General features: G+C 42.9%; 1 protein-coding gene across 5 annotated transcripts in view; it reads right to left on the bottom strand.

The window, feature by feature from the left end:
• The window catches only part of LOC106814136 (actin-binding LIM protein 1-like), a 39,988-nt gene that overhangs the window by 13,323 nt on the left and 3,003 nt on the right, over window positions 1–23,662 (bottom strand). For 4 of the 5 annotated variants that reach the window (XM_014818423.1, XM_014818422.1, XM_014818420.1 and 1 more), the window contains 6 exons: window positions 6,808–6,903; window positions 5,746–5,929; window positions 4,525–4,646; window positions 3,610–3,648; window positions 1,607–1,733; window positions 437–618 (listed from right to left, as the gene is read on the bottom strand). In XM_014818423.1, coding sequence (XP_014673909.1) covers window positions 437–618; window positions 1,607–1,733; window positions 3,610–3,648; window positions 4,525–4,646; window positions 5,746–5,929; window positions 6,808–6,903 — 750 coding nt within the window. The remainder of the gene's footprint in view (window positions 1–436; window positions 619–1,606; window positions 1,734–3,609; window positions 3,649–4,524; window positions 4,647–5,745; window positions 5,930–6,807; window positions 6,904–23,662) is intronic. The other variant, XM_014818424.1, reaches the window with a different exon arrangement.

The following is a 23,662-nucleotide window of genomic DNA, read 5'->3' as shown; positions in this document are numbered from 1 at the left end:
ACTGCAACATTTCTAGCACCTACATTTACTCCATTTTCACTTCACCATCCAGCAATTTCAGCAAAAACGCTAATGTAGGCACTGAAGAGCAGATACGAGTACTCAGCAAGATACAATTAGATCTGTTATGTTATAATATTAGTCTTGGTAATATTTTTTTTCATGCGTTATAATAACACTCACAATTATCCCAGAACAATATTTCTGGCAATGACCCCTGGGTTTCAGAAACCTAGGGTAACCATGTAACCAAGGCAGACAACAGGGTCAAAAATACACGGGAGCGATGAGCGATTCGCTCTTCAAACCTCCGAAATCGCTCCCGTGAGGCTCAAATTAGCTCCCGTAAAATTGTAGCCGAAGAGCTATTTTTCCCACGAACGAATAAAAGCTCGCGTGAAAAAAAGTACAATTTTTTCCCCTGGCAGACACCTACCTTGCAGGAACATCTCCTGGCCCTCGGTGAAGACCTCGCCACAGCGGCCGCAGCAGGAGCACTCCGGGTGGTAGTGCTGGTCTCCGGCCTGCAGCACGCGGCCCGTGATGTACTGCAAGCATCCCGCACAGTGCACACCAAATAGGTTCTGGTAGTCATTCTCACAGTATGGCTGGCCTTCCCTGCAACTCCCAAGACAGGGTTCATAGTAGTAAGACACATGTTGAAATAAGGACTTATAAGACCCTTTCTGGAGGCCAAAATAAGACTTTTTTTTACGCGATTTCTGATAGACCACCGACTATTAGAGTACACTAATAATATTTATATACACAATTGCACAGCAGATATAATTATTCCGTATTATATATACAACAATTCTTACTCTAATTCGAGAACAGTTTATAAAACAATTTATATAAAATATTGTAGGTTGCAAAAAATAAGGACTATTAAGTACTTTTCTAAGATTTCACCAAAAATAAGTACTAATAAGGGCCCTTATTTTATTTTTGGCAAAATAAGTACTTATAAGACTTTGGAAGACCCGCTACGAACCCTGATGTACAAACAGGGGCCACTTAACCATGCCACCCGATCAGCTAGTGATGACGATGGTTATGGACGGTAGAAAATGCTTGCCTGACATGTGCACATACGTGGCAAGTTTAGGCAGCTGGAATGGGAAGTTATAAACTCCTATAAAATCCTATAAACTCATGAATGGTGTGTATAACTATAAGCTGGATTGCACGGTGTGTGCAGGGTGGATGCATGCATGTGTGGTGGTGTGTAATTCAATAATGACATCCTCCTCTACTCATCAACGGTGAGAATATTTTAAGTGTGTGCAGACGTGGTGATGTGTAATTCACCTGCATGGCCTTTTACTCATGAACGGTGCGGATAAGGTTGGTGTGTGCACGTGTCATGCGATACAATTCACCTGCATATTCCTCCACGCATGGATGCTATCGATGGGGCAGTTGCAAGTGTGCATGGTAGGGCTTCAACTACATGCTCCTCTTACTTTTGAATTGTGATGATGGGGCGAGGTACTGGCATGGTATCCATGTGTGCAGGGGTGTAATTCAACTACACATATATGCCTTTACACGTGAATGGTTAGGATATGGTGCATGCGTGCCTGGAGAGGTGTAATTCACGTACCTGCCCATGTATTCACCGTGCAGTATCTGGTTGCATGAGGTGCATCTGAAGCAGTCTTCGTGCCAGTGCTTATCTAGTGCCAGCACAGCATGGCCATCCTGCAATGCTTTGTTGCAGCCAGCACACTCTGTAAGAACACGCATCCAGAAATGAAACCACAAACGTACATGACTCCATAGACAGTACTAACTCTGGCTGTGTCCAAACGGTACCCGAGTTAACACCACGGATGAAAAATTCAAGCATCACACGGTCACACCCCAAGCTAGCTTTAGTATACTATTTCGTACTCAATCAACACATGGTTAAATGTGTTACGAGGAGCTCAAACAGTGTTGAGGATGGTTCCCATAGCACATCTTTGGTTGTCACCTAGGAAATGCAACTTGCTGACTGCCTATATGCAGTGGAGATGACACACACGAGCACAGGCCACGTATTGATCAGGGGGCCATTGTCAGAAACATCGTTCAGTTAATGTTCAAGTACAAGTTCAAGTTTATACCTAGATAGTACTTACAACTAATGTTAATGTTGTCGACAGAAACGTAACACAGCTGTCAGAAAACTTACAATAACAGGAACTTGATAATTTGCTTCATATATGGAGCATTTACTTTTGAAGACGTAGCTTTAGCATGGCTGATTCCATTTACACAGGCGAATCAATTGAGCTTTAGTTACGTACATCAATGAGAAAGCGTGCATTAATGTAATGCCGCGAAATTGTAGCACTGAAATTAAACAAACATTCGGACTAAAGGTTTTTCATCCCCGCAATGAAATTTTTTGGTGATAATGAGCAAGAAATTTTGCATGCATGCTTGCAATCGCACACTTCTCTCCAAAGTTTTCGACACAGGAATGGGCTATCATTAGCTCACTGCATCACAGTGAAACGGCTGTTGACAACTATTCATCACATCTGCTAATAAATTTATCTCAGTTAGATCCAAATTAAGATAAAAATAACTTACACTGACGAAATTTTCGTCCATTTCTCTGATAGACTTCCTCATGTCTCAATATCAGACCTGAGGAAGTCTATCAGAAAGATGGACGAAAATTTCATCAGTGTAAGTTAATTTTAACTTAATTTGGATATAACTGAGATAAACTTTAATAGCATGTGAACTATAGAGATCTGATGAAATTATTCAATTATTCATCACATCTTCTCAGCAACGTTTAGAAAAGTCAGACAGAATTGAAAGGGGCTCCTTTCCAAATTATTGCTTTCAAAGCAATCTCACTTTTACAAAATCAATACTGGCCAACTAAATTGAACTAAACTGCACTACAGTGCACTAGGAGAAGTTTCCATCACATTTCCTTGAGGAATTAAGCATGTAATTAAATAAAAAATCTGCATTTCTTTCATTGTTAAAATATTCATCTGTTTACTGCATTAAACGTGTTGGCTCTCTAGTTGAGCTTCTACATTAATATCCCATACACTACACATAAGCCAACACCAAGGCATATACCTGTAAAGGTCACTAATACTTGCACGGAGAGCTGAGGCTCGTTGCCAGAAACACCAACAATAGTTACGATTTTAAAATGTCATTACTTTTGCACAACAGTTCACTTAAAAGTCATTTTAAAATCATCTTATACTCATGCTGTCATGACTACCTATGTCTCTGATAACAGGCCCCATCCTACCAAAACTGATAGACAGACACAATAGACTCAGCATGTATACACATTAACATTAGGAGGCAATGTGTCACCACCACCTTTGTCTGCAGAAACACACACGTCCACACGCACACTCACGCACATACATAAACACAGACACAGAGACACTATGTAACAGTAGCATCTACAAACTTGTATGGAACATAAAAAGAACGTATAAATAACACGTATTGATTCAGACTTCTTACACCCGAATAGGTACGAACTCATCATGATGCGGCTTGCACACAAAGCGAGGCATGAAATAATTGGAAAAGCTAACATATTTATCTGTAATCACATGCAAACATCCTTCATACCTATGAACGGCAGTGGAGGCTCCTGTGGCTCGGCCGCAGCTTGATGGACAAAGAACCAGAACGTTTCACATCATCAGCGTGCATTACTGAATGCCCGACGGCAAGCTCTCACTAGCTAGATCAGCGGTTCTTAACCTGGGGGTCGTGACCCCATGGGGGTCGTTTGGGGTTTTACTGGGGGTCATCAAGGGGTCGTAAATGAAACAAATCCATTTAAATGCTATATAATTATCAGGGAGCTACAAAAGAATTTACCTCAAAAACTAATAAATTTGGTTGCTCACAAGCCCAAAGCACTTGCCACAAATTTTGATCGCCTGATAGTTGCGAAGCAATTTCAGCCATCCCATTGACTGAGTATTGGCAGACGTCACATATTTCCCTAAATCGGGTTTTTTTCTCTCCAATTTTTGTTTCGGGGGTCACGGCACTGACCAAGAATGTCTGATGGGGGTCGTGGCTCCAAAAAGGTTAAGAACCACTGAGCTAACTAACCACTAACTAGATTCTCTATCAAATGTTAGTATGAAATGAAACTGCACCTCTCATCACACGAGGGTAAGCTCACTAGCTAGATTCTCGATCAAACATTAGTACGAAATGAAACTGCACCTCTCATCACACGAGGGCATGCTCACTAGATAGACTCTCTATCAAACATTAGTACGAAATGAAACTGCACCTCTCATCACACACCGACGAGGCAATCTATGCTGCAGCTGTTGTTAGATTAAACAGGAAGGTGAGTGAGAAAGCTGGGGTGCAATCACTTCAAGTTAGCCTGTACTAAACCATCTGCCCTTATGTTACGTTAGCACACAAGAATTGCCCCCAAAACAACCACAAAACCTTCCCGAGTACAATATAAACTCGAGCCCATCTCGATAATTTCGACCTTGTAACAGCAACACTTACTCGCTCCTTTCGGTGCTTCTCGGACAGGTGACACGGGCGGTGATGGCAGCCGATTCAGACAATTCTCGCACATGCTCTTGCCATCTCTGAAAGTCACCTTCTCCCCAGGCGGGAAAGCTTTCCTAGAAAGGAGGATACGGAGAAGCATGAGAAGAGAGCAGGGGGAGGGAGGGGGGCGAAATGGAGAGCAATATTCTCACAAATCTCTACGTGTTCCCAGCCCTATTTTTAATAGAGCGCTGTAGCAACAAGCAATTCAATTCAGACAAAACCCCAGGGTGCGAAATTAATGGGAGTCCAGAGTCAAATACTCCCCGATTTACTGTCGGACTCCCTGATTTGACAGGAATCCGTGTGACTCCCTGAAAATTCTGCTATACTAACTGTTCGTTTCCAGACATGCGTCGCATGAATCTTCAAAATAAGCACGTGTTATTGTTGTTATGCTTTAGTTTTGAATTTCAGACTGCGAACTCCCTCATTTTGCTGCGGACTCCCTCTTTTAGAGGGCAGGGAGTCCAACGGACTCCCTTGTTCAAAAGTTAATTTCTACCCCTGAAACCCTACTACATCTCCACTGAAATTTACTCCATTATCCATCTATTCCTCCCCTTACCCTACCTATATTCTTATCGGACCTTAGAATCTGAGAGCCGCCTGTGTATTTGATCCCAGTGAAACCATTTACTGAGCAATGTTGGTCGAAAGCAGGGGAGAGAGATGAGGAAAAGGAGAGGGAGAGATAGAGGCGAGAGAGCGAGAGAGAGAAAGACAGACAGAGAGACAGAGAGAGAAAGAGAGAGAGACACAGAGAGAAAGAGAGAGAGAGACACAGAGAGCGAGAGAGAGAGAGCGAGAGGGAGAGAGACACAGAGACAGAGAGAGAGGAGAGAGAGAGAGAGAGAGAGAGAGAGAGAGAGAGAGAGAGAGAGAGAGAGAGAGAGAGAGAGAGAGAGGAGAAATAGAGGGAAGAGAGAGATTCGAGAGAGAGGAAGAGAGAAGCAGAGAGAGAGGGAGAGAGAGAGAGGAGAGAGAGAGAAGAGAGAGAGAGAGAAGCGAGAGAAGAGAGGACGAGAGAGAGAGAGAGAGAGAGAGAGAGAGAGAGAGAGAGAGAGAGAGAGAGAGAGAGAGAGAGACGAAGTGCAAGCGAGAAACAATGGCACACCGACGTTACAATGTATCCGTTCATATCGTTCAACATGTATCTGTGGGTCCACCTACCCACAGGTCGCGCAGAGGAGACAGTTCTGATGGTAGGTCCGACCAAGAGCAGTCACCACCTCTCCCTCCACATAGTCGTTGCACTTTGCACAGCGCGTTCCAAACTGTGTCTGGTAATCATCGGCGCAGTAGTAGTTACCCTCCTTGCAGAAAAATCCACCTGCTGCCAGTGACTTCTTACATGCTAAACAGCAGAGAGATACGAAGAGAAAAGGAGATGAAATAAGGTTTCGTATGTGATTGATGTCATAATTTTCTCGCTGTAAGAAGGAGCAGAATATCAGAAATAAGACTGAAGAGGAACCCTGTTTGCTTGCAATCAAGAGTAGATAATAACACAAATGATTTGGAAACAGTCCGTTGCTAAATATTGGCGCCACTATAGCTTCAAATTTTGGCTTAACACCTCTACACAATAGCGGTAAATCGTGCGAATTCAGCTCGTGCATGATTACGATTTACAGCAATACGCTAGCAAATATGTGTAAACGAATATCAGTACCACGAAGGCGAGTGATTAGTGGTCATAATAAGCTGAGGAACGTATACACTTGCTTCTTTATTGGTGGCAAATTTTGATGAGAAAAATCGGTTAAAAGTGCGGGAATCGGGTGTGTAACTCTTGTGTTATTATCTACTCTTGTTGCTATAGATCTATAGTGTGTTTCAGCAGGATTTAACCATGCTTGTAAGACTGTCAGTGTCCGGGCGTGGTAGGCACACTAGCACTTTCCCACTCGAAAATCTCTCTCATAAAAAGTCAACGTTAAAGTTGCCAGTTCTCGCAGCAAAATGCATATAGATATACCTACTGTGAGTGTGAGCTCGTCTATGTTGTAAAAACTCACTAGTACAACTCATTTGTAGTGCTACTTACTTAACATTTCTTCAGCAAATCTAAACAGTTACGAAACTAGTACTTTCGAATGTTTACAACTTTAGAGTGTTTGCACATCCTGGACAGAGCCGAGCGATGTTCTGTCAGCACTCGTCTGTAAATGATGCAGCACGAAACTTCACACGCAATATTGTATAATTGACATGCTCATGAAGTAAACTTACTTTTACACCTGAAGCAGTCTATATGATAATGCTTGTCCTGCACCTTCAGCACCTCTCCCTTGCATTTCTTTTTGCATGCAGCACATGGTACCTTTCCTGCAAACACATTAACATTCAGTATCAATGCTAAAGCTCTGAACGGATTAGGGTGAAGCGCACTCGTACTTAAAGGCTCACAATGCGCATCCAAAAGCTAATTTCTCCAGTACTAGACTAGCAAATACTTCGTGTCATGCATAATCATACTACCTTATGGCAAAATAAACTCTAGTTCCTCCCATTTCACTGCGCGTTGTCTTATAAAAGGTATTTTGAAAATACCTCCAATGTTGTTGAAATTCTCCGATGTTGTTGACAGTTTCCCCAATCCCCAAGCAACCGTGCAGCGGTACAGCGGTACGGGCGCAGCAAAGATAAAAACATGTGACGTCACGTCACCACTTCGAGGCTATTTTGTTTGGGAAACAGTCGGCGTTTGCGCCAGAATGCCAGTTTTCTCACCTCTTTCTTGTGGGTTTTAAGCAAACGCGCAGTGAAATGGGAGCAACTAGTTTATTTTGTCATAAGGTAGTGTGATTATGCATGACACGAAGTATTTGCTAGTCTAGTACTGGAGAAATTAGCGTTTGGATGCGCATTGTGAGCCTTTAAGCTGAGAGGGTCTATGTCCCCCAGGGTACTGCCGGAACGTACCCTGGGTACGGTCCGGTATACCGGAACGTACCCTGGTACCAGAGCATATAAATCAACGTGATTTATATGCTCTGCTGGTACTATCTAATATGCCAGACTGTACCTCGCCTACTCCACTAACGAGTCTAGGGAGTCGCCTACGCCTACTCCCTAACCCTAACCATATCAGATAGTTACCAGGGTACGTTCCGGTATACCGGACCGTACCCAGGGTACGTTCCGGCGGTACCCTGGGGGACATAGACCCTATGAGCCGTACTTAATTCAGGACAGATTTGTATCAGAATGGTCGCTACCATTTGCCCAGTACACGACCAACGATCTGCTGAACGTGCTCGTTATGAGTTGTGTACAGCAACACAGTACGGCTCCCGCTGCCAGCAGCACACATGGCAGCAGTTTATTACTCATAGCACCAAGACCTAATAAATACCTAAACTATCTCACTCGGAGAGCACAGACCTCTGCCAAGGCAGCTCAATTCTCTCACTGTGAAAATGTTTATTAATTAATTTAATAATTAATTGGATCCGAATCACCACCAAAATGTACACCATTTCTCACCTATTCTGAAAATGTTATTAATTAATTAATTAATTGGATCCGGATCACCACCAAAATGTAATCAATTCTAAGTTACCCCATTTCTAACCTATCCTAACAATTTAATTAATTAATTAACTAATTAATTGGATCCGGATCACCACCAAAAGCTCATCAATTCTAAGTTAGGCGATTTCTGACCTATCCTGAAAATTTTATGACAATCCGTCCATAACTTTTTCAGTTAGGCTGTACACGCACAAACCAACAAACACACGCCGGTGAAAACACCACCTCCTGCCAACCCCTTGACGGTCGTGCGTACTATCTGCAGCTACTCACGCATGCAGAAGCATGTCAGAACGCCACCGTTTTATATATATATATATAGTGTATTTATCCCCCAGACACTCATGTGTGTATTGATAGCTAGGATTGCCAAACATCCAACTGTTCCATGATTTAGTCACTCTACAAGTTCCTATGGGCATAAAACTAAAATCAAAACTAAAATCACCGCGTTTGGATTCGTTGTCGCTTATGCCACTGACAGAATGCGACACTAGATAGAGAACAAGAAATTTCTCAACCACATAGATCTGGTTCCAGCCAAGAAACTGCACGCATACCCGAATATTTGTGATTATATGCCAAGCTATGGCACATTCCATTCAATCTTCTTATGCAGTTACCACCTGCAATAATTATAATGAATACTTCCATCTATGCCACTGTTTTGCATCCTAACATATACATTACGTACTAGAGAGATACCAATATTGTAGGCAGAATGAGCGATGGTTGCACTGTATTGATTTTATGACATTTAGAATAGGTAATGAGCCTGCCTTGGTCTGCAAATTGATAGAACCATTGAAGCTAGCGACTATTATACTATGACCCAGCTACCCACCCGCACTAATGATTCACTCTTTCAAGTTTCAGCTTTTAAATTGTTTTATCAATGTATCCTGGAGTAGCTACGGCATACACGCGCAGATAAATTAATCATATATGGCCTCGCGCACCCCTCTCATAACAACCGGTAAATGCACACTCACTATTTGATACATAAAATGCATGTCCGCATAGGAAGTTATTATATCACAATCCATGAGTGAAAAGTAAACAGCCTATTGCAGATTTACCGCAGCACCTATCATTACCGCTCCCGCACTTCCACCTGCACCTACCGTATTTACACAACCTGTAGCTGCTGTCGCTATCACGTACATGACTACTGTTTCTCGAAGGAAACAGTGCCGATCTGCTGATTGTAATACAATAGGCTGTTTCCATTTAGTAATCTAGGAAACTCTATGTTTGCAGACCTCAAAATTACATGTATGAAATCAAATCACGTTGAAAACCATTACGATTCACCGTGACGTCATGACTTATTAAAAAATAAACGTATTTTAATTGATTAAATGCACGGTCGTTATCACTTTAATTAGATCCACTTTTTATAAATTCTCACGCACATGTCCAAAACATAGTGACACTCAATTGTACCAGACATTCGACAGTTGATATTTATAGAGCTACACCATTCACTGCAGCATTTCTACAATCTGCACTAGATACCTCTATATTTAAAGAGATCAGCTAAACAACTTCGTCACTCTACTAGTAAATTCTACCGGCAGTCACGAACATGGACAACTTTCATCTCATGTCAGCTCAACCCGCTTTAGTTGTTGACAAACGAAAGGAATTTGTGGAATTTCTCGAGCAGGCGCAATGAAGGAGGTGCGTGCGTGCGTGCGTACAATTGGCCTACATTTCGAAGCTAACGCGAGAGTGGGCCAAAGACGATGTTGGACAGTGTTTAGCCTGCGCTATTGTTGCTTATTCCGGCTCTAGCTGGGTCATCTTCTGCCCCAGTTTTCCCGTTGCACATGCCGACCGCTCTCCCGGAACCCCTATAATAGCATTTCACCCTAGCCGTACTGAATTCACAGCTCACGGCGATTACAGCTTACAGTTACACTGTCCAGATGTACGTCGCTGCATAACGTTATATCAAAAGCTATTTACAACTGGGTCGTATCTCGTGGTATGCGCGTACGCGTGCATGTGCGCAATCTACATACATCATCATCATCATGTTGCATCACCACTTTCTAAAAGAAGCCAAGGCCGTCTAATCACGAGAAAACGTACGGCAAACCCTACGGGCCTGCTGCGCGTAGCGGCGGGCAACGACCAGAGCAGACGAACACGCATCGTCGCAGCGCGCCGTGCCACCACTGATCGGCTCGCAACGATGGCAGATTTCTCCCTTTGCCTCCCCTTCTGCCTCACTGCGTCTCCTGCGGGCTTCCAACGTGACACCCACGACAATACGACCACGGACATCATCACCCCTAATACTCAACGCACACACCCACTGACTTTCTCCACGTCATCTACAGCACCGATGCACGTTGGCTGAATTCAGCCCGCTCTCGCGCCAGATTTCCCTTTCACGTTAGAATAATATCGATCGAAACCCACCACTGGAACAGCGCCAATGGGCGTGGGAGTCGACTGCGCGCAGGTTGACACAGAGAAATACGCTCCCGCGTTCTCAGCGAGTGTACGAACCATCTCGAACGTAGGACAGACAACCTGCGGCGAGGAAGACCCCGCCGTAAACTAACTACTACCCCAACCTTCGGTTACCTATCTTCCCATCGCCAAAGCTCCTCCTTTTGGCGAGCGCATTTATATATGCGACCAATTAAGACCGATGCAGACACTGTGTCGTGGACACAAGATGCTTGCTTATTATTCACACATACACACTAGAGCTCATCAAACGACGTAGCCCCGTAATGACATAGCAAAACAAACCGACCGCCATCAAGCACTGCCAATCAAAGCCATTGGAAGAAGAGGCGAAATTAACACCGGATTGCCAAACAAGAGACACTCACCAATGACCGAGACCCATGTTTACCCTGGTTATGATATACAGTCATCTCTCCGAAATCCGAACGCCCCCCCAAACCCAAATCTCACGTTAAACCATACGATTGTTACGATTTTAAACGGGACAGGTCCCAGCACCATCAAAGACAAGAAAGATATGCATGGAATAGACCCCCTATAAGCCCAACTTCACAGAAAACCGAACTAAATGAACGGTTACGGTCGTTATTGTTGAGTGTTGACTGCATCTTGTATTCCACTGCACAGCATTCCAGGCACTATTCTCAGTAAACTATACATAATTATTAATATGATATGTACGTGAATGCTCGTCATATAGACACATGTACATTATCACACACGTAGGACAGCCACCTCATCCCTACAGTACATGGCCATATCCACACTCACAGTCTAACAGTTACACGTGTACAGTATTAAGTCCACGCCCAGCTAGCAGCAGCTGCTGGTTGGGCTTCACTGTCTGCATGTGAATTCTCGTTCTGCTTCCAGCCAGTCTCCACGAACTATCGATCTCGCTGCTGTCGTCTGTCGGCTGTCGGAGACTGGCGCGTGTACCTGTCTGCCCGCCAGTGTGTGCGCCAACACACGGCTTCCTCTCAGTCCTACTCTCTCTCCCTACCTCCCCCCCTCTCTCTCTCTATTTCTATTTCTCTCCAAACACTCAGCTCCGCAGTACCATCTCTTCGCAACAACCCCACTTCCACGTAGCCACGCTCGAGCCCCCTCTTCAATGAAATGATGCTCCCAGTCGGTCACGAACCCTTACCCCTTCTCTCTGCCACAATACTGCTTCCTCTCAGCCTCGCCCCTTCTCTCCGTCCCGGCATCTCGTCCTCGAACAGGAGCAGCTACGATCGACCGGTGTGCGTGGCGATGCTGCCGCGCTACGCTAGCCGGAAGAGCGCACACGTTCGCAGACATTTTTCACTGTAAATCGTGAACGCATACAGTGCGCGACTACTTGCCGCGTGCGCTGAGCTGTTGCTGTGTAGCGTGTGTGTGTGTGTGTGTGTGTGTGTGTGTGTGTAGCGCTGGTGCGCTGTACTGGTGGCGGTGATGGTGGCGTGGTGTATGCGCTCTGTGTGTTCGTGTGAAGAGATGGGGGGGGGGAGGGTGTTACATGTGGTTGTGCGTACTTAGATCAGTGATGTGTGTAAGATGTACTCGCGCGCACCGCGAACGTTTATAGATCGGGGCGTTTCGCGGACAAAAATGACAATTCGTAGGCAAAGCTAAAAGATGACTCATACAAGACCCGCAAGCCGCAGTGACACATCTAAACCCTACACTACGCAATCAAACTGTTCAAAAATTGTCTTTTTAACTTTGACTTGTAGTAACGAAACCGGCTGTGTATACGAATCATACTGTTACTACATCATATGATTGTATACTATGATACCGTTTATACCTGCCTGTTCATTTTCAAATGACATTGCAAGTTGAATCGCAACCAGGTATCACGTATTAGCAGGAGTAAGATAATATAGGATATCCTATATTATCTTACTCCTGGTATTAGCAGTACACGTACGGCTCTTCATATTAAATTTAGGGGCATGTAATACATGGATGAGTCACGCGCTTTTAAATGCCAATCAATCTTATTCAATTCTGTTTAAAACTGCTGATGATTCTTCAACAGCGGAGGTATAACAGCACCGGGCAGGTATACCGTATTAGCAGTACACGTACGACTCTTCATATTAAATTTAGGGGCATGTAATACACGGATGAGTCACGCTCAGGTTTCACGCCCTTTACCCCGGTGTTCTGTGTGGTAAAAATGACTCGGAGCAAAACTTGTTCTGAATACAAATCGCATGTTCAGTCACAACAAATGACCTGGTTAGAAACAGCCGTGTACTGGCCTGGCCTGCATGCTGTTTGCATTGCGGTTGCACTATTTGCTTTGCTTGGTTACTACTGCCTTCACTTCACTATGTAGTTTGGGCCAGTATTAGTAGCCATTTCGTTTGACCAAAACAAACCTCACAGATTTCCCATACCAAGCAAACGGTTTGGCCGGTTTAGTTTTCAACTATTCTAGACACACTTCTATCAAATAAAAGCTTGATGATACGTATAGTATTTTTTTACAAACACACGCGGAACATGTCAGGAGGTAGGGGTTTTGTCACGAGTATGAGTGTAATATATCATAGAGGGAACGATGAGATCGTAAGCCTGGCAAATGTAATACCAAAATCACACGAACGCTTCGTGTCCTTCAAGGTTTATGCGCTTTTAGTATTTTGCCCTGATATCAAAGTAATTGTTCCATATAGGTTGACAGAATGTTTTGCTCCCCAGGAAAGACAGAGTTCATAATAACAGGAGTGAATGATAGAGATAATCTCTATTATTCACTCCTGATGATAACTTACGAACAGGCCATATAAGTAGTAATTTTGAAATACAACACATTCAGTCAAATACACACTAAAATGTACATTTGCACAAGACAAATGGGCTAAGCAAATAACTGATATATTTCGCACACTTGGAACGGCATTTCTTACTCTTAGTAGCTTATATAGAAATGCGCGTGAACTTGCTGAATAAATATTTACACGCCCAGCCACATACCAGTCTTTCAACGAACAGCCCAGCCATAGGAGTTCTCTTTACCCGGGAGAGGGTAGCTGTGATAGTCATAAATGGCAGACCGAATTATAGACACAGCAACTCCAGTGTACACCAGCGAACAGCACACACATGTGCACATAACCACATGCGCATCTCTGGTGTAGTTTACTACCAGCTCTTTACGCTTACGTGCACATTAAGCCCCCCCCCCCACACACAGTGTGAGGTTCATGCTCAGCACGAAGCTCACGCTCCATGCTCAGCACCTCACGCTTCACGCTCAGCACGAAGCTCACGCTCCATGCTCAGCACGAAGCTCACGCTCCATGCTCAGCACCTCACGCTCCATGCTCAGCACGAAGCTCACGCTCCATGCTCAGCACGAAGCTCACGCTCCATGCTCAGCACGAAGCTCACGCTCCCGTGGCCTCAGTACAAACCTTCCGCTCCGGATGCTCAGCACGAAGCTCACGCCTCCATTGCTGCAGCACGAAGCTCACGCTCCGTGCTCAGCACGAAGTCACCCGTGTGCGGGGTCGGTCTCACTGAATTTTCGGTCTCGCAAGGTGGTGAGGAAAATCCATCCGTCGTGTTTGGTAATTTCAGTCTCGCGAGGCTGAAACTCATTGTGGGTATGCGAGATTCCTGTTCAGAGTTGGCGCTATGCGTAACTTAAAATTAACTAGACATAGTGCAGTTGTCTGCCAACCTACATGGTATGCCCCGTGTTTTCTCCCCAATGATGTGTAAGTATACGGAAGTTTGCGTCGCGCTGGTCAATTAGGGCGGCCGAGTTTATAGAGCGGAGGGAAATATGATGAAGGTCAAGGTCAAGCGTCAAGGTTGCAGTGCACCTGCTGTTTGGTACGCGACACACGCTTCTCCCAAAGATGTGTAAGTATACAAGTTAGCGTCGCGCTAGGTCAGATTTTAGCGGCCCAGAGTTATTAGAGTTGAAGGGAAATTATGATCAAGGTCAAGGTCAAAATAAAAAGCCGCAGTGACCTATGTTTTGGTATGCGACAGACCTTCTCCAGAAGATGTGTAAGTATACCAAGTTTGGTAGCACTAGGTCAATTAGGGGCCGAGTCATAGAGTGGAAGGGAAATATGATCAAGGTCAAGGTCAAGGTCAAATAAAGGTCGCAGCAAACTGGTTTTGGTACGCAGCACACCTTCTCCCCAAGATGTGTAAGTATACCAAGTTTGGTAGCGCTAGGTCAATTAGGGGCCGAGTCATAGAGCGGAAGGGAAATATGATCAAGGTCAAGGTCAAGGTCAAATAAAGGTCGCAGCAAACTGGTTTTGGTACGCTGCACACCTTCTTCCCAAGATGTGTAAGTATACCTAGTTTGGTAGCGCTAGGTCAATTAGGGGCCGAGTTACAGAGCGAAAGGGAAATATGATCAAGGTCAAGGTAAAGGTCAAATAAAGGTCGCAGTGACCTGGTTTTGGTACGCTGCTCACCTTCTCCCCAAGATGTGTAAGTATACCAAATTTGGTAGCGCTAGGTCAATTAGGGGCCGAGTTAGAGAGCAGAAGGGAAATATGATCAAGGTCAAGGTAAAGGTCAAATAAAGGTCGCAGTGACCTGGTTTTGGTACGCTGCTCACCTTCTCCCCAAAATGTGTAAGTATACCAAGTTTATGTCACGCTAGGTCAATTAGGGGTCGAGTTATAGAGCGGAAAGGAAATTCTCTGCGGCGGACCGAGCGGCGGTGGCTGGAGAGACATGAAAACATAGTGTCCCCGCCGACTTCGTCGCGGGGGATACAACTAGTCAACTTTTTGGTTTTTGCTATCATTTATATGGCAGTACGTTCCCACCTTAATTACCTCGTTAACTAGGCAAGTGGAGCAGGTAATTCTCCCTGACTCTAGGCCTAGGGGTTGATGGTTCAATATATATGCGTTTCCTGCTTATTGTATATATATATATTACGCCCTGTATGGATGGACTGCTTGGGTGAGATCGGCAGTAAACATGATAACTGAACGTGGTGGGCTACTGCTGACTGAGTGCTGTACTTTACTTACTTACATTGACTTCACTTTACTTGTACTTTCACTTAACATTGCAAAGCAATGCATACTGCTTCTAAACTCTATAGCCATGCTGTTTCCCAAATTTCTCCAAAACTCCATACTAAGCAGTTGTAGCTGTGTGCTCCATACTTGTGTTTGTCGGAACAGCAGTTACATCTAGCTACACTAGAGGAACCACTAGGCATCGGTTCACAACTATGACAAACACCTTACGAACGGCCAACTACTTGTACGTCAAGAACGTGGGATGCACCCAAATGGATATGATTTAGGCCCACCGGCTGTACATCAGTAGAAAACAATTGGAAACAAGCAGCTAATCATTGGGAACCCATGGTTGTGAAGTGCATAATCGTGCTGTATACTTCAGAGCTCTGTTGTAGGCACATTTCGAATGTTGACACGCGAATCTCATAGGAAGACACACATCACCTATGTTACTACATGTTAGAACGTACTGACCTAGATGCATGGCCATAGCAAGACTTGCGCAAGATATACGGAGTGGGTGTACTGACTATGAAAGCCCCTCATCAACCTACTAATTGAAAATATAGGCCATAAACATTTTAGGGATCCTCACGTACATCAAACATTCGTGCAGACAACGCCCATTTTATTTTACACGGGATGTGGCGTGACAGTGTTCTGACTCATTGATTCACAATTCCCAGCCAAGTAAGAGAACGAGAGACAAAGAATGCCAGCAGCTCAGCAATGTCGTAACAGAGATGACATTGTAAAAACATGAAGTGCTCATGTTACATGTACGCGTATACGCATTCACACGAGCAATGAGTAAGCATCCCACGACCTCACCATCACAACCGTTGCCGCACAAACAAATCACACGACCCCTCCATCTATGAGGACCCCTCCACTATCCCCACATACGTATATATACTCCACAGAAAGCGTCCGGCAATGGGCATGGAGCTGTACAGTAGGGAACTAGACGCACCAGGCGACAGCTGCGGCCTGAATCTATATCCACACTGCACCAGGAAGCAGCTTAGCTGCGCAGCTGAAGAGTAGTTAGTTGCACAGAATCCTAGCTCATTAACTATGCCCTAAATAAGACAGGAAGGTTGACAGACATCTGATACTCAGAGTTAGTTGGTCACAGGGGGCGAAACTGCGCACAGCCTACTCCACTATGTACCAGTTACCACTATGCGCGTTACAATTATTTCATTTTTTTCATTAATTTATTTAGGTAATTATCCATACATAAACTGTTACAATGTATTTCAAATTAAAAAATTTAGATAACTACCAAGGATATATATACACAAAAAATCGAAATATACAAGTTAGCAATTTGCAAAAGTTATACTTTTTTTTTTACATAATTCATACATTTCTTCTACACTATTTACGATTTGATTCACTAGTGAAATTCGAACTTCTCCGCTGCAACGTCGTAACCCCTTTCCATTACATTTACAACATCATACTTTAAACTATAATAATACAGTATTTTAGTATTTGTCCTAATATGTTGTTGCAGCGAGGTCCAAGCCTCAAGTGCATTATAAGTAAAATGGGGTTTTCAACTGCTCTTGGTTTGAATACTGACATCTCATCTTCCCTGCTATTGAAACTGTGGACTTCAGATGTTAACGTTGAATGCTTGTCATATACCGTGGACTGAGATTATTTAATATTTTAAAGACACCATTACCCTTTAGCTTCAATACTCTACACTACGGGTACTAAATTTACAGCCTTGAACTCTAGTACCCGTGACATATGTGCTCTAGATAGTCACAAAATTGAGAACACGTCTTACAGCTCTATTTTGGAACATTTGCAACTTAGACCTTATACCCTTTGTAAGACTACTAGTACTATACCAGATACTACATGCATAATGAACATGACTTTGAATTAAAGCAGAAACGAGTAATCTTATAGTATAAGTTATAACTTATACTTAATTTGTTTAAATACTTTGGTTTTCTAGAAAGAAATTTCAATCTATTGTTAACATTTTTTACAACCTTATTCCTAGTTATCTCTCCACTCATGGTATCATCGAGGTCTATTCCTAGATACCTAACTGTATGTTTAAATATATGCAATTGCCACACCATTACATCTAATGTTTGAATTTGGACTTTCACCGAGTTTCTTTATAGTTCCGAAATAAATATCTTTCCGTTTTCCCTAAGTGTAGCGATAAATTATTCCCATTGAGCCATTCTACCCGATTGCAATTCTTTCTGTATAGCCTGTACATCTCTGTTCATGTAACTACGAAGGCTGAATCGTCAGCATATAATAAAAGCTTGACATTAACTCGTTTGCTATATTTTAATAACATATATATTAATGCAATAGATCCGAAATTGACCCGTGTGGTATTTGCAATATTGTCGAGCTATTAGAAAAGGTACCTCCCACATCTGTTACCCAACTTCAACCAGAGGGATAAGCATCGAACCATTTCACAGTCTCACTACCCATTCCTATCACTTTTAGCTTGGTTAGTAAAATGGAGCGGTCAATGGTATTAAATGCTTTTTGAAGAGCTAATAAAAGCATGCCAGCTCGATTTCCTTTCTCAGACTTATTACGAACGTAATCAGTTAAATGGATTAAACACATGTCAGTTAAGAAAGTTGGTTGAAAACCCGATTGGAATTCGTATCGTAATTAATGAATTAACCCAGAAATATACCTCTACTTGATTTTAGTTTATACGCCAATCACTCCTGAACTTTGGACATGACACATAAGATTGACACAGGCCTATAGGCCTTCCAGGTTCTGTTTTGCTATTCTTTTTGTGTAATGGTATGACCCTTGCTGATTTCATGTCTTTGGGAATTATTGCTTGGTAAAGACAAGTTCATGCTTCCAGTTCACAAAGATATTAGGCACACATGATAGTTAGTAATACTAGTGACTATAGATTAGTCTATACACAGTTATAACCTCATAAGCCTCATAAGTGTTAATCTTCAAAAGTCCTGGGGACTATAACGAAGATGGAGAGAGAGGTGGATCAAGTTGGTAGATCCACACTGCGGATCGCAGCGAAGAAAGTTGTAAATTTGCTATTTACTAAGGATGAAGGCAGTGAATTCCAAAACGGAATCACAGAAACAAAGAAGCTAAACTTAAAAGGATACTTGGAATTTTGTACATGCCGAAAACAGTGAACACGCTCAGATGAGCAGGTGCAGCAAACAGGCTTCATTAAGCAAGAGGGAATGCCAATTTTCATCTCACCATGATAAATTTTATAGAAAGTTGAGTTTTGAATGAAGAAAGCGGACACGAAGAGGAGGCCATTCAAGACGAGCCAAAACAACATCAACACTATCATCATAGTTTCTGGAAACCCATCTCGCAGCTTTTATGCTGAATGGTGTCCAATTTAGAGCAGTTCTGAAGTCTATAGGGGCACCAGCCTGGCAAAGCATATTCTACAGTGCTCGAAATAAGGGAAAAAATGTATCAAATCAAATTAAATCAGGTTGTCCGCAACAATTTCTGGTTGTCCCAAAAAAGATCCCCAAATCTCCTATTTTCAATCACATAATAATATGATCAGAAAACACCCAAAAACAGTGGCGTAGCCAGGATTTTTTAACAAGGGGGCCCAAAAACAGCGAACTGCGCAAAATAGTGGATGACTTAATATTTTAATGGCTCCTCCGCCTCCCTCTCCACACCCTACGGCTCCTCTACCTCTCAGCTCTGCAATCTTTGTTTTGGCGCCATGTGAAAAGGCGACATTTTTGTTCATTGTTCTCTGCTCCCAAGATATGTAATTCAGTTAAAAAAATACACGGGGGCTCGGGGCGATTTAGCCCCCGAAATGCCAAAAAGAGCCCTGGAAATGCCAAAAAGAGCCCCCATAAATTTGCATAGAGTTCAATGCAAACCAAATTTTAGAGTGCTATTTTCATGCACGCGAGCTTGAAGAGTAGGCCCCGAACAATAAATTATATTTTTTTCCCTGATGTAATTGTTCAGTGGCGGGTCTAGGATTCCAAGGAAGGGGGTGAAAAACAGGCGGGGAAGTATGGGGGTCCTTCCCCAGAAAATTTTGAAAATGTAGATCGCAGGAGATGGTATTTGCGGCACCTTTGAATACATGTACAGCCTTCATTCTGACTACGACAATTCACTTTTTAGTAGAACAATTCTTTTTTTTTAACTCGGATCAACATGGATCCCCCCTCCAACTAGAGTCCCTTTATATAGAGTTGCGACATGTATGACGAGTCAGAAAAAATCAGTCACGTGATCGGTGGACGCCATGTTGTTTCCAAATGGATCCACACCGCTGCCGCTCAAGTTCAGCGCTGTATGGATACGCTGTACAATGGTCCGTAGTAATTAATTAGACTAATCGTGCTTCACTAAACTCAAAATTCACAGAGATTATAGCTAAGACATGTGTCTATGTGTATCTAGATTTCTAGAAATGTTACTCAAATCGTTCGCGCCATATGATAGTTTAATTATACACTTTCTTACCGCCGATAGCCGTGCATATATATTAGCCTGTGCGATACCGCGCGTAGATACTTGCTATAATTAATTAAACCACTCGCGCTTCAATAAACTCAAGAATCACAGAGATCATAGATAACACATGTGTTTATATGTATCTAGATTTCTAGAAATGTTACTCAAATCGTTCGCGCCATATGACAGTTTAATTATACACTTTCTTATCGCCCATAGCCGTGCATATATTAGCCCAGGGTTTTCATTATCTTTTATACTATAGTAACAGGCTGAAATGCTTTTGCAACAGGCCCTGGCGATGTTTGGGGGTACCCCCTCCCAATTTTTTTTTAAAACCTAGATGCTCTGAGATGCAATCTGGTGTATTCTGAGCTGCAGTAAACAGACACATTTGGATTACAGTATGTTCCTTTTTTCCAATTTGGTTTCTCCTGGTACATTCAGAGTTCACCAAAAGTTTCCAAATTATGACGATTTAGTAATTATAAGAGTTAGACAAGTATCTAAATAGCATTACTCAAAAACAAAATAATGCTTCTTGTGCACATAACATGCATACAAATATACTCAACTGATTTATTAGTAGTAGCTCATAAAACACTTTCACTTTGGAGAATAATTAGAGCAAACTAAATGCAAATAAAAAAATAAAAATTATGATTTTTTTTTAAATATCATACTTGAGCCAATTGTAACCGGCCAAAACAGCAGAGTAGACGGTCAATTCGGCCGGTGGCCGGTTCCTAATGAGAACACTGTTAGCCTGTGCGATACCGCGCGTAGATACTTGCTATAATTAATTAAACCACTCGCGCTTCAATAAACTCAAGAATCACATAGGTCATAGATAACACACGTGTACTTGCACACGTATGCACACGCTCATGCACGCACGTGTACGTGCACACGCACGCACGTCTACGTGCACATGCACAAGCACGCACACACGCATGCACGCATGCAAGCATAATAAATCGGTAATATTAAAAATCGCTATCGGGTGTTGTCGTGTAATGTAAAGTGGTTTAATTAATTAGCAAGTATCTACGAGGGGTATCGCACATAGGCTAATATACGCACGGCTATGGGCGGTAAGAAAGTGTACAATTAAACTATCATAATATTATTATGGTGCGAACGATTTGAGTTACATTTCTAGAAATCTAGATACATATAAACACATGTGTTATCTAAGATATCTGTGATTCTTGAGTTTATTGAAGCGTGAGTGGTTTAATTAATTATAACAAGTATCTACGCGCGGTATCGCACAGGCTAATATATATGCACGGCTATGGGCGGTAAGAAAGTGTATAATTAAACTATCATATGGCGCGAACGATTTGAGTAACATTTCTAGAAATCTAGATACACATAGACACATGTCTTAGCTATAATCTCTGTGAATTTTGAGTTTATTGAAGCACGATTAGTCTAATTAATTACTACGGACCATTGTACAGCGTATCCATACAGCGCTGTACTTGAGCGGCAGCGGTGTGGATCCATTTGGAAACAATATGGCGTCAAATCCTGGGTTGTCGCAACTCTCTGTATATATAGGGACCCTACCACAACTACGCCACTGCCCAAAAACATACTGTAGGAGTGATATCTTTAAATTTATTTTATTTCAACCTGTAAACTTAAAACTTTGCATGAATCAGGACGGTCATCGTGACTAGTTAATCTTCTTTTGCATGAGTCTTGACATTAGCGAAATTTTTTTTATAAAAATGCAAGACATCGGGTTTCAGGGCATTCACTCATACTTAATGAGTCATACTGCAATAATATTATTATCAATTGGTCCACTTATGATCAGATCATTCAGATGTATACAAATATTATTGCAGTGTGACTCATATGACTGGATACTAAATGACATTGGCTACAATTATCACTATATACCAATTAAATAAAAATTCAAGCTGCAACTGAATATATCATGCAAAATGTATTCCAGGTCTCATTGAATCAATGCCAATGGAACACAGAACTTTGTCTATAATCCAAACCTAAGCTCCTTTAATCATTGTCATTTGACTAGAATCCGTTTTGTATAAAAAAATAAAATTTTCTTCTCAACCCTAAGAAGTCTGTTTCAAAATTGATATTGATCATTCTTAACAACTGGAACAGCTATACTTACTGACTCACTGCATGTTTGTTTTTTAATTTTTAATAAGTTTAAAATGGTTTGACATGGCTAGCTATAGCTCCAAGAAACGGTATTGGTAATTTGCTACTGTGCTAAAGCCCGGCACACACGTGGCGATTTTTATCGCTAGTACCGGCGATTCTGTTGCCGGCGACAAAATCGCCGAGAAATCGCCACGTGTGCGCTGCCCGGCGTCACCGATTTTGACGGCAGAAACTCGTCGCTGGAATATCAAACATGTTTGATATTTGTTGCCCAGTCGCTGAACAATCGCTACGTGTGCGCCGCACTGGCGATGGATCTCGGCAACAGTTTTTGGATTAACCAATCAAATGCATGATTTGAAGCACGTGATCAAATATTGGCAGCGCCCGTGGTGTGGTTTGAACAGGTCACGTACAGTTCATACAGTGGTATGTCGCTGATAGACGGTTGAATTGTCGCTGGGTGGCGCACACGTGGCGATTTTTATCGACAGTACCAGCGATAAAAATCGACGGTACTGTCGATAAAAATCGCCACGTGTGCGCCGGGCTTAAGGTTAGAATACCTGTATATTGACGTTAGTCACACAGCCTGGTCGGGTTAGGCTAGCTATAGAATACCTCTATTATCGCTGACACACTCGGTCCAGTTAGTCAATGTTTACCTCTCAGGCAGATTCGATTACATCACTGCCACAACAAATCTACCAACAACAAGTCATTTGTCTCTTCAGAAAAAGCGTTTGTAGTGATCGATAAGTAGTTACCTGTTTACTCACCGATGAAACTTGTCCACAGAGTCAAATTTGTTGTCGCTACAAACCCGAGTTGTGATACGCATACTTATTGGCCAAAGCACCCATATTACATGGCATTGCTGACCAATGAGAAGCCGCGAAACAACACTAGCTATGGACGCAATGCAGGCCGATCGACAGCCGAAAGAAATTCAATTCGCGATCAGAAAAATATAAATAAAGTGCGTTTTTCGTCACATTTTTCTTGGTTGTCCACCGGACAATGTCACAGACTGGTTAGGTTGTCCGGCGCAAATTCTGGTTGTCTCGGACAACCGGACAACGCTTATTTCGAGCACTGTTCTAATATGGGCAGAACCATAGTTTTAAAAGCTAGGGACCAAGTTTTAGAGTCAGCAAAGCTAAGATTTCGCCGTAACATGCCGAAGGATCAGGATGCTTTCTTACCAATATCTTAAAATTTCTTATCATCTAATACCCCCGTCACACCGGGGTGGCGTCCTTACTGCGCTGCTACGGCGACGGAAAATGGGCCCAGAGCGCGCCAAGGTCGCCATAAGCGTGGTATAAGCGTGGTGGAAACGCCAGACATCGTGGTGTGGTCGCCATGGTCGCCAATGATCGCCGAGTCACGGGGGATGGGTTTTGTGTGTT

The sequence above is a fragment of the Priapulus caudatus genome, unplaced genomic scaffold, assembly GCF_000485595.1.
Source record: "Priapulus caudatus unplaced genomic scaffold, Priapulus_caudatus-5.0.1 Scaffold875, whole genome shotgun sequence".
Classification (NCBI taxonomy): domain Eukaryota; kingdom Metazoa; phylum Priapulida; class Priapulimorpha; order Priapulimorphida; family Priapulidae; genus Priapulus; species Priapulus caudatus.
This window is presented reverse-complemented; position numbering and strand designations above follow the sequence as displayed.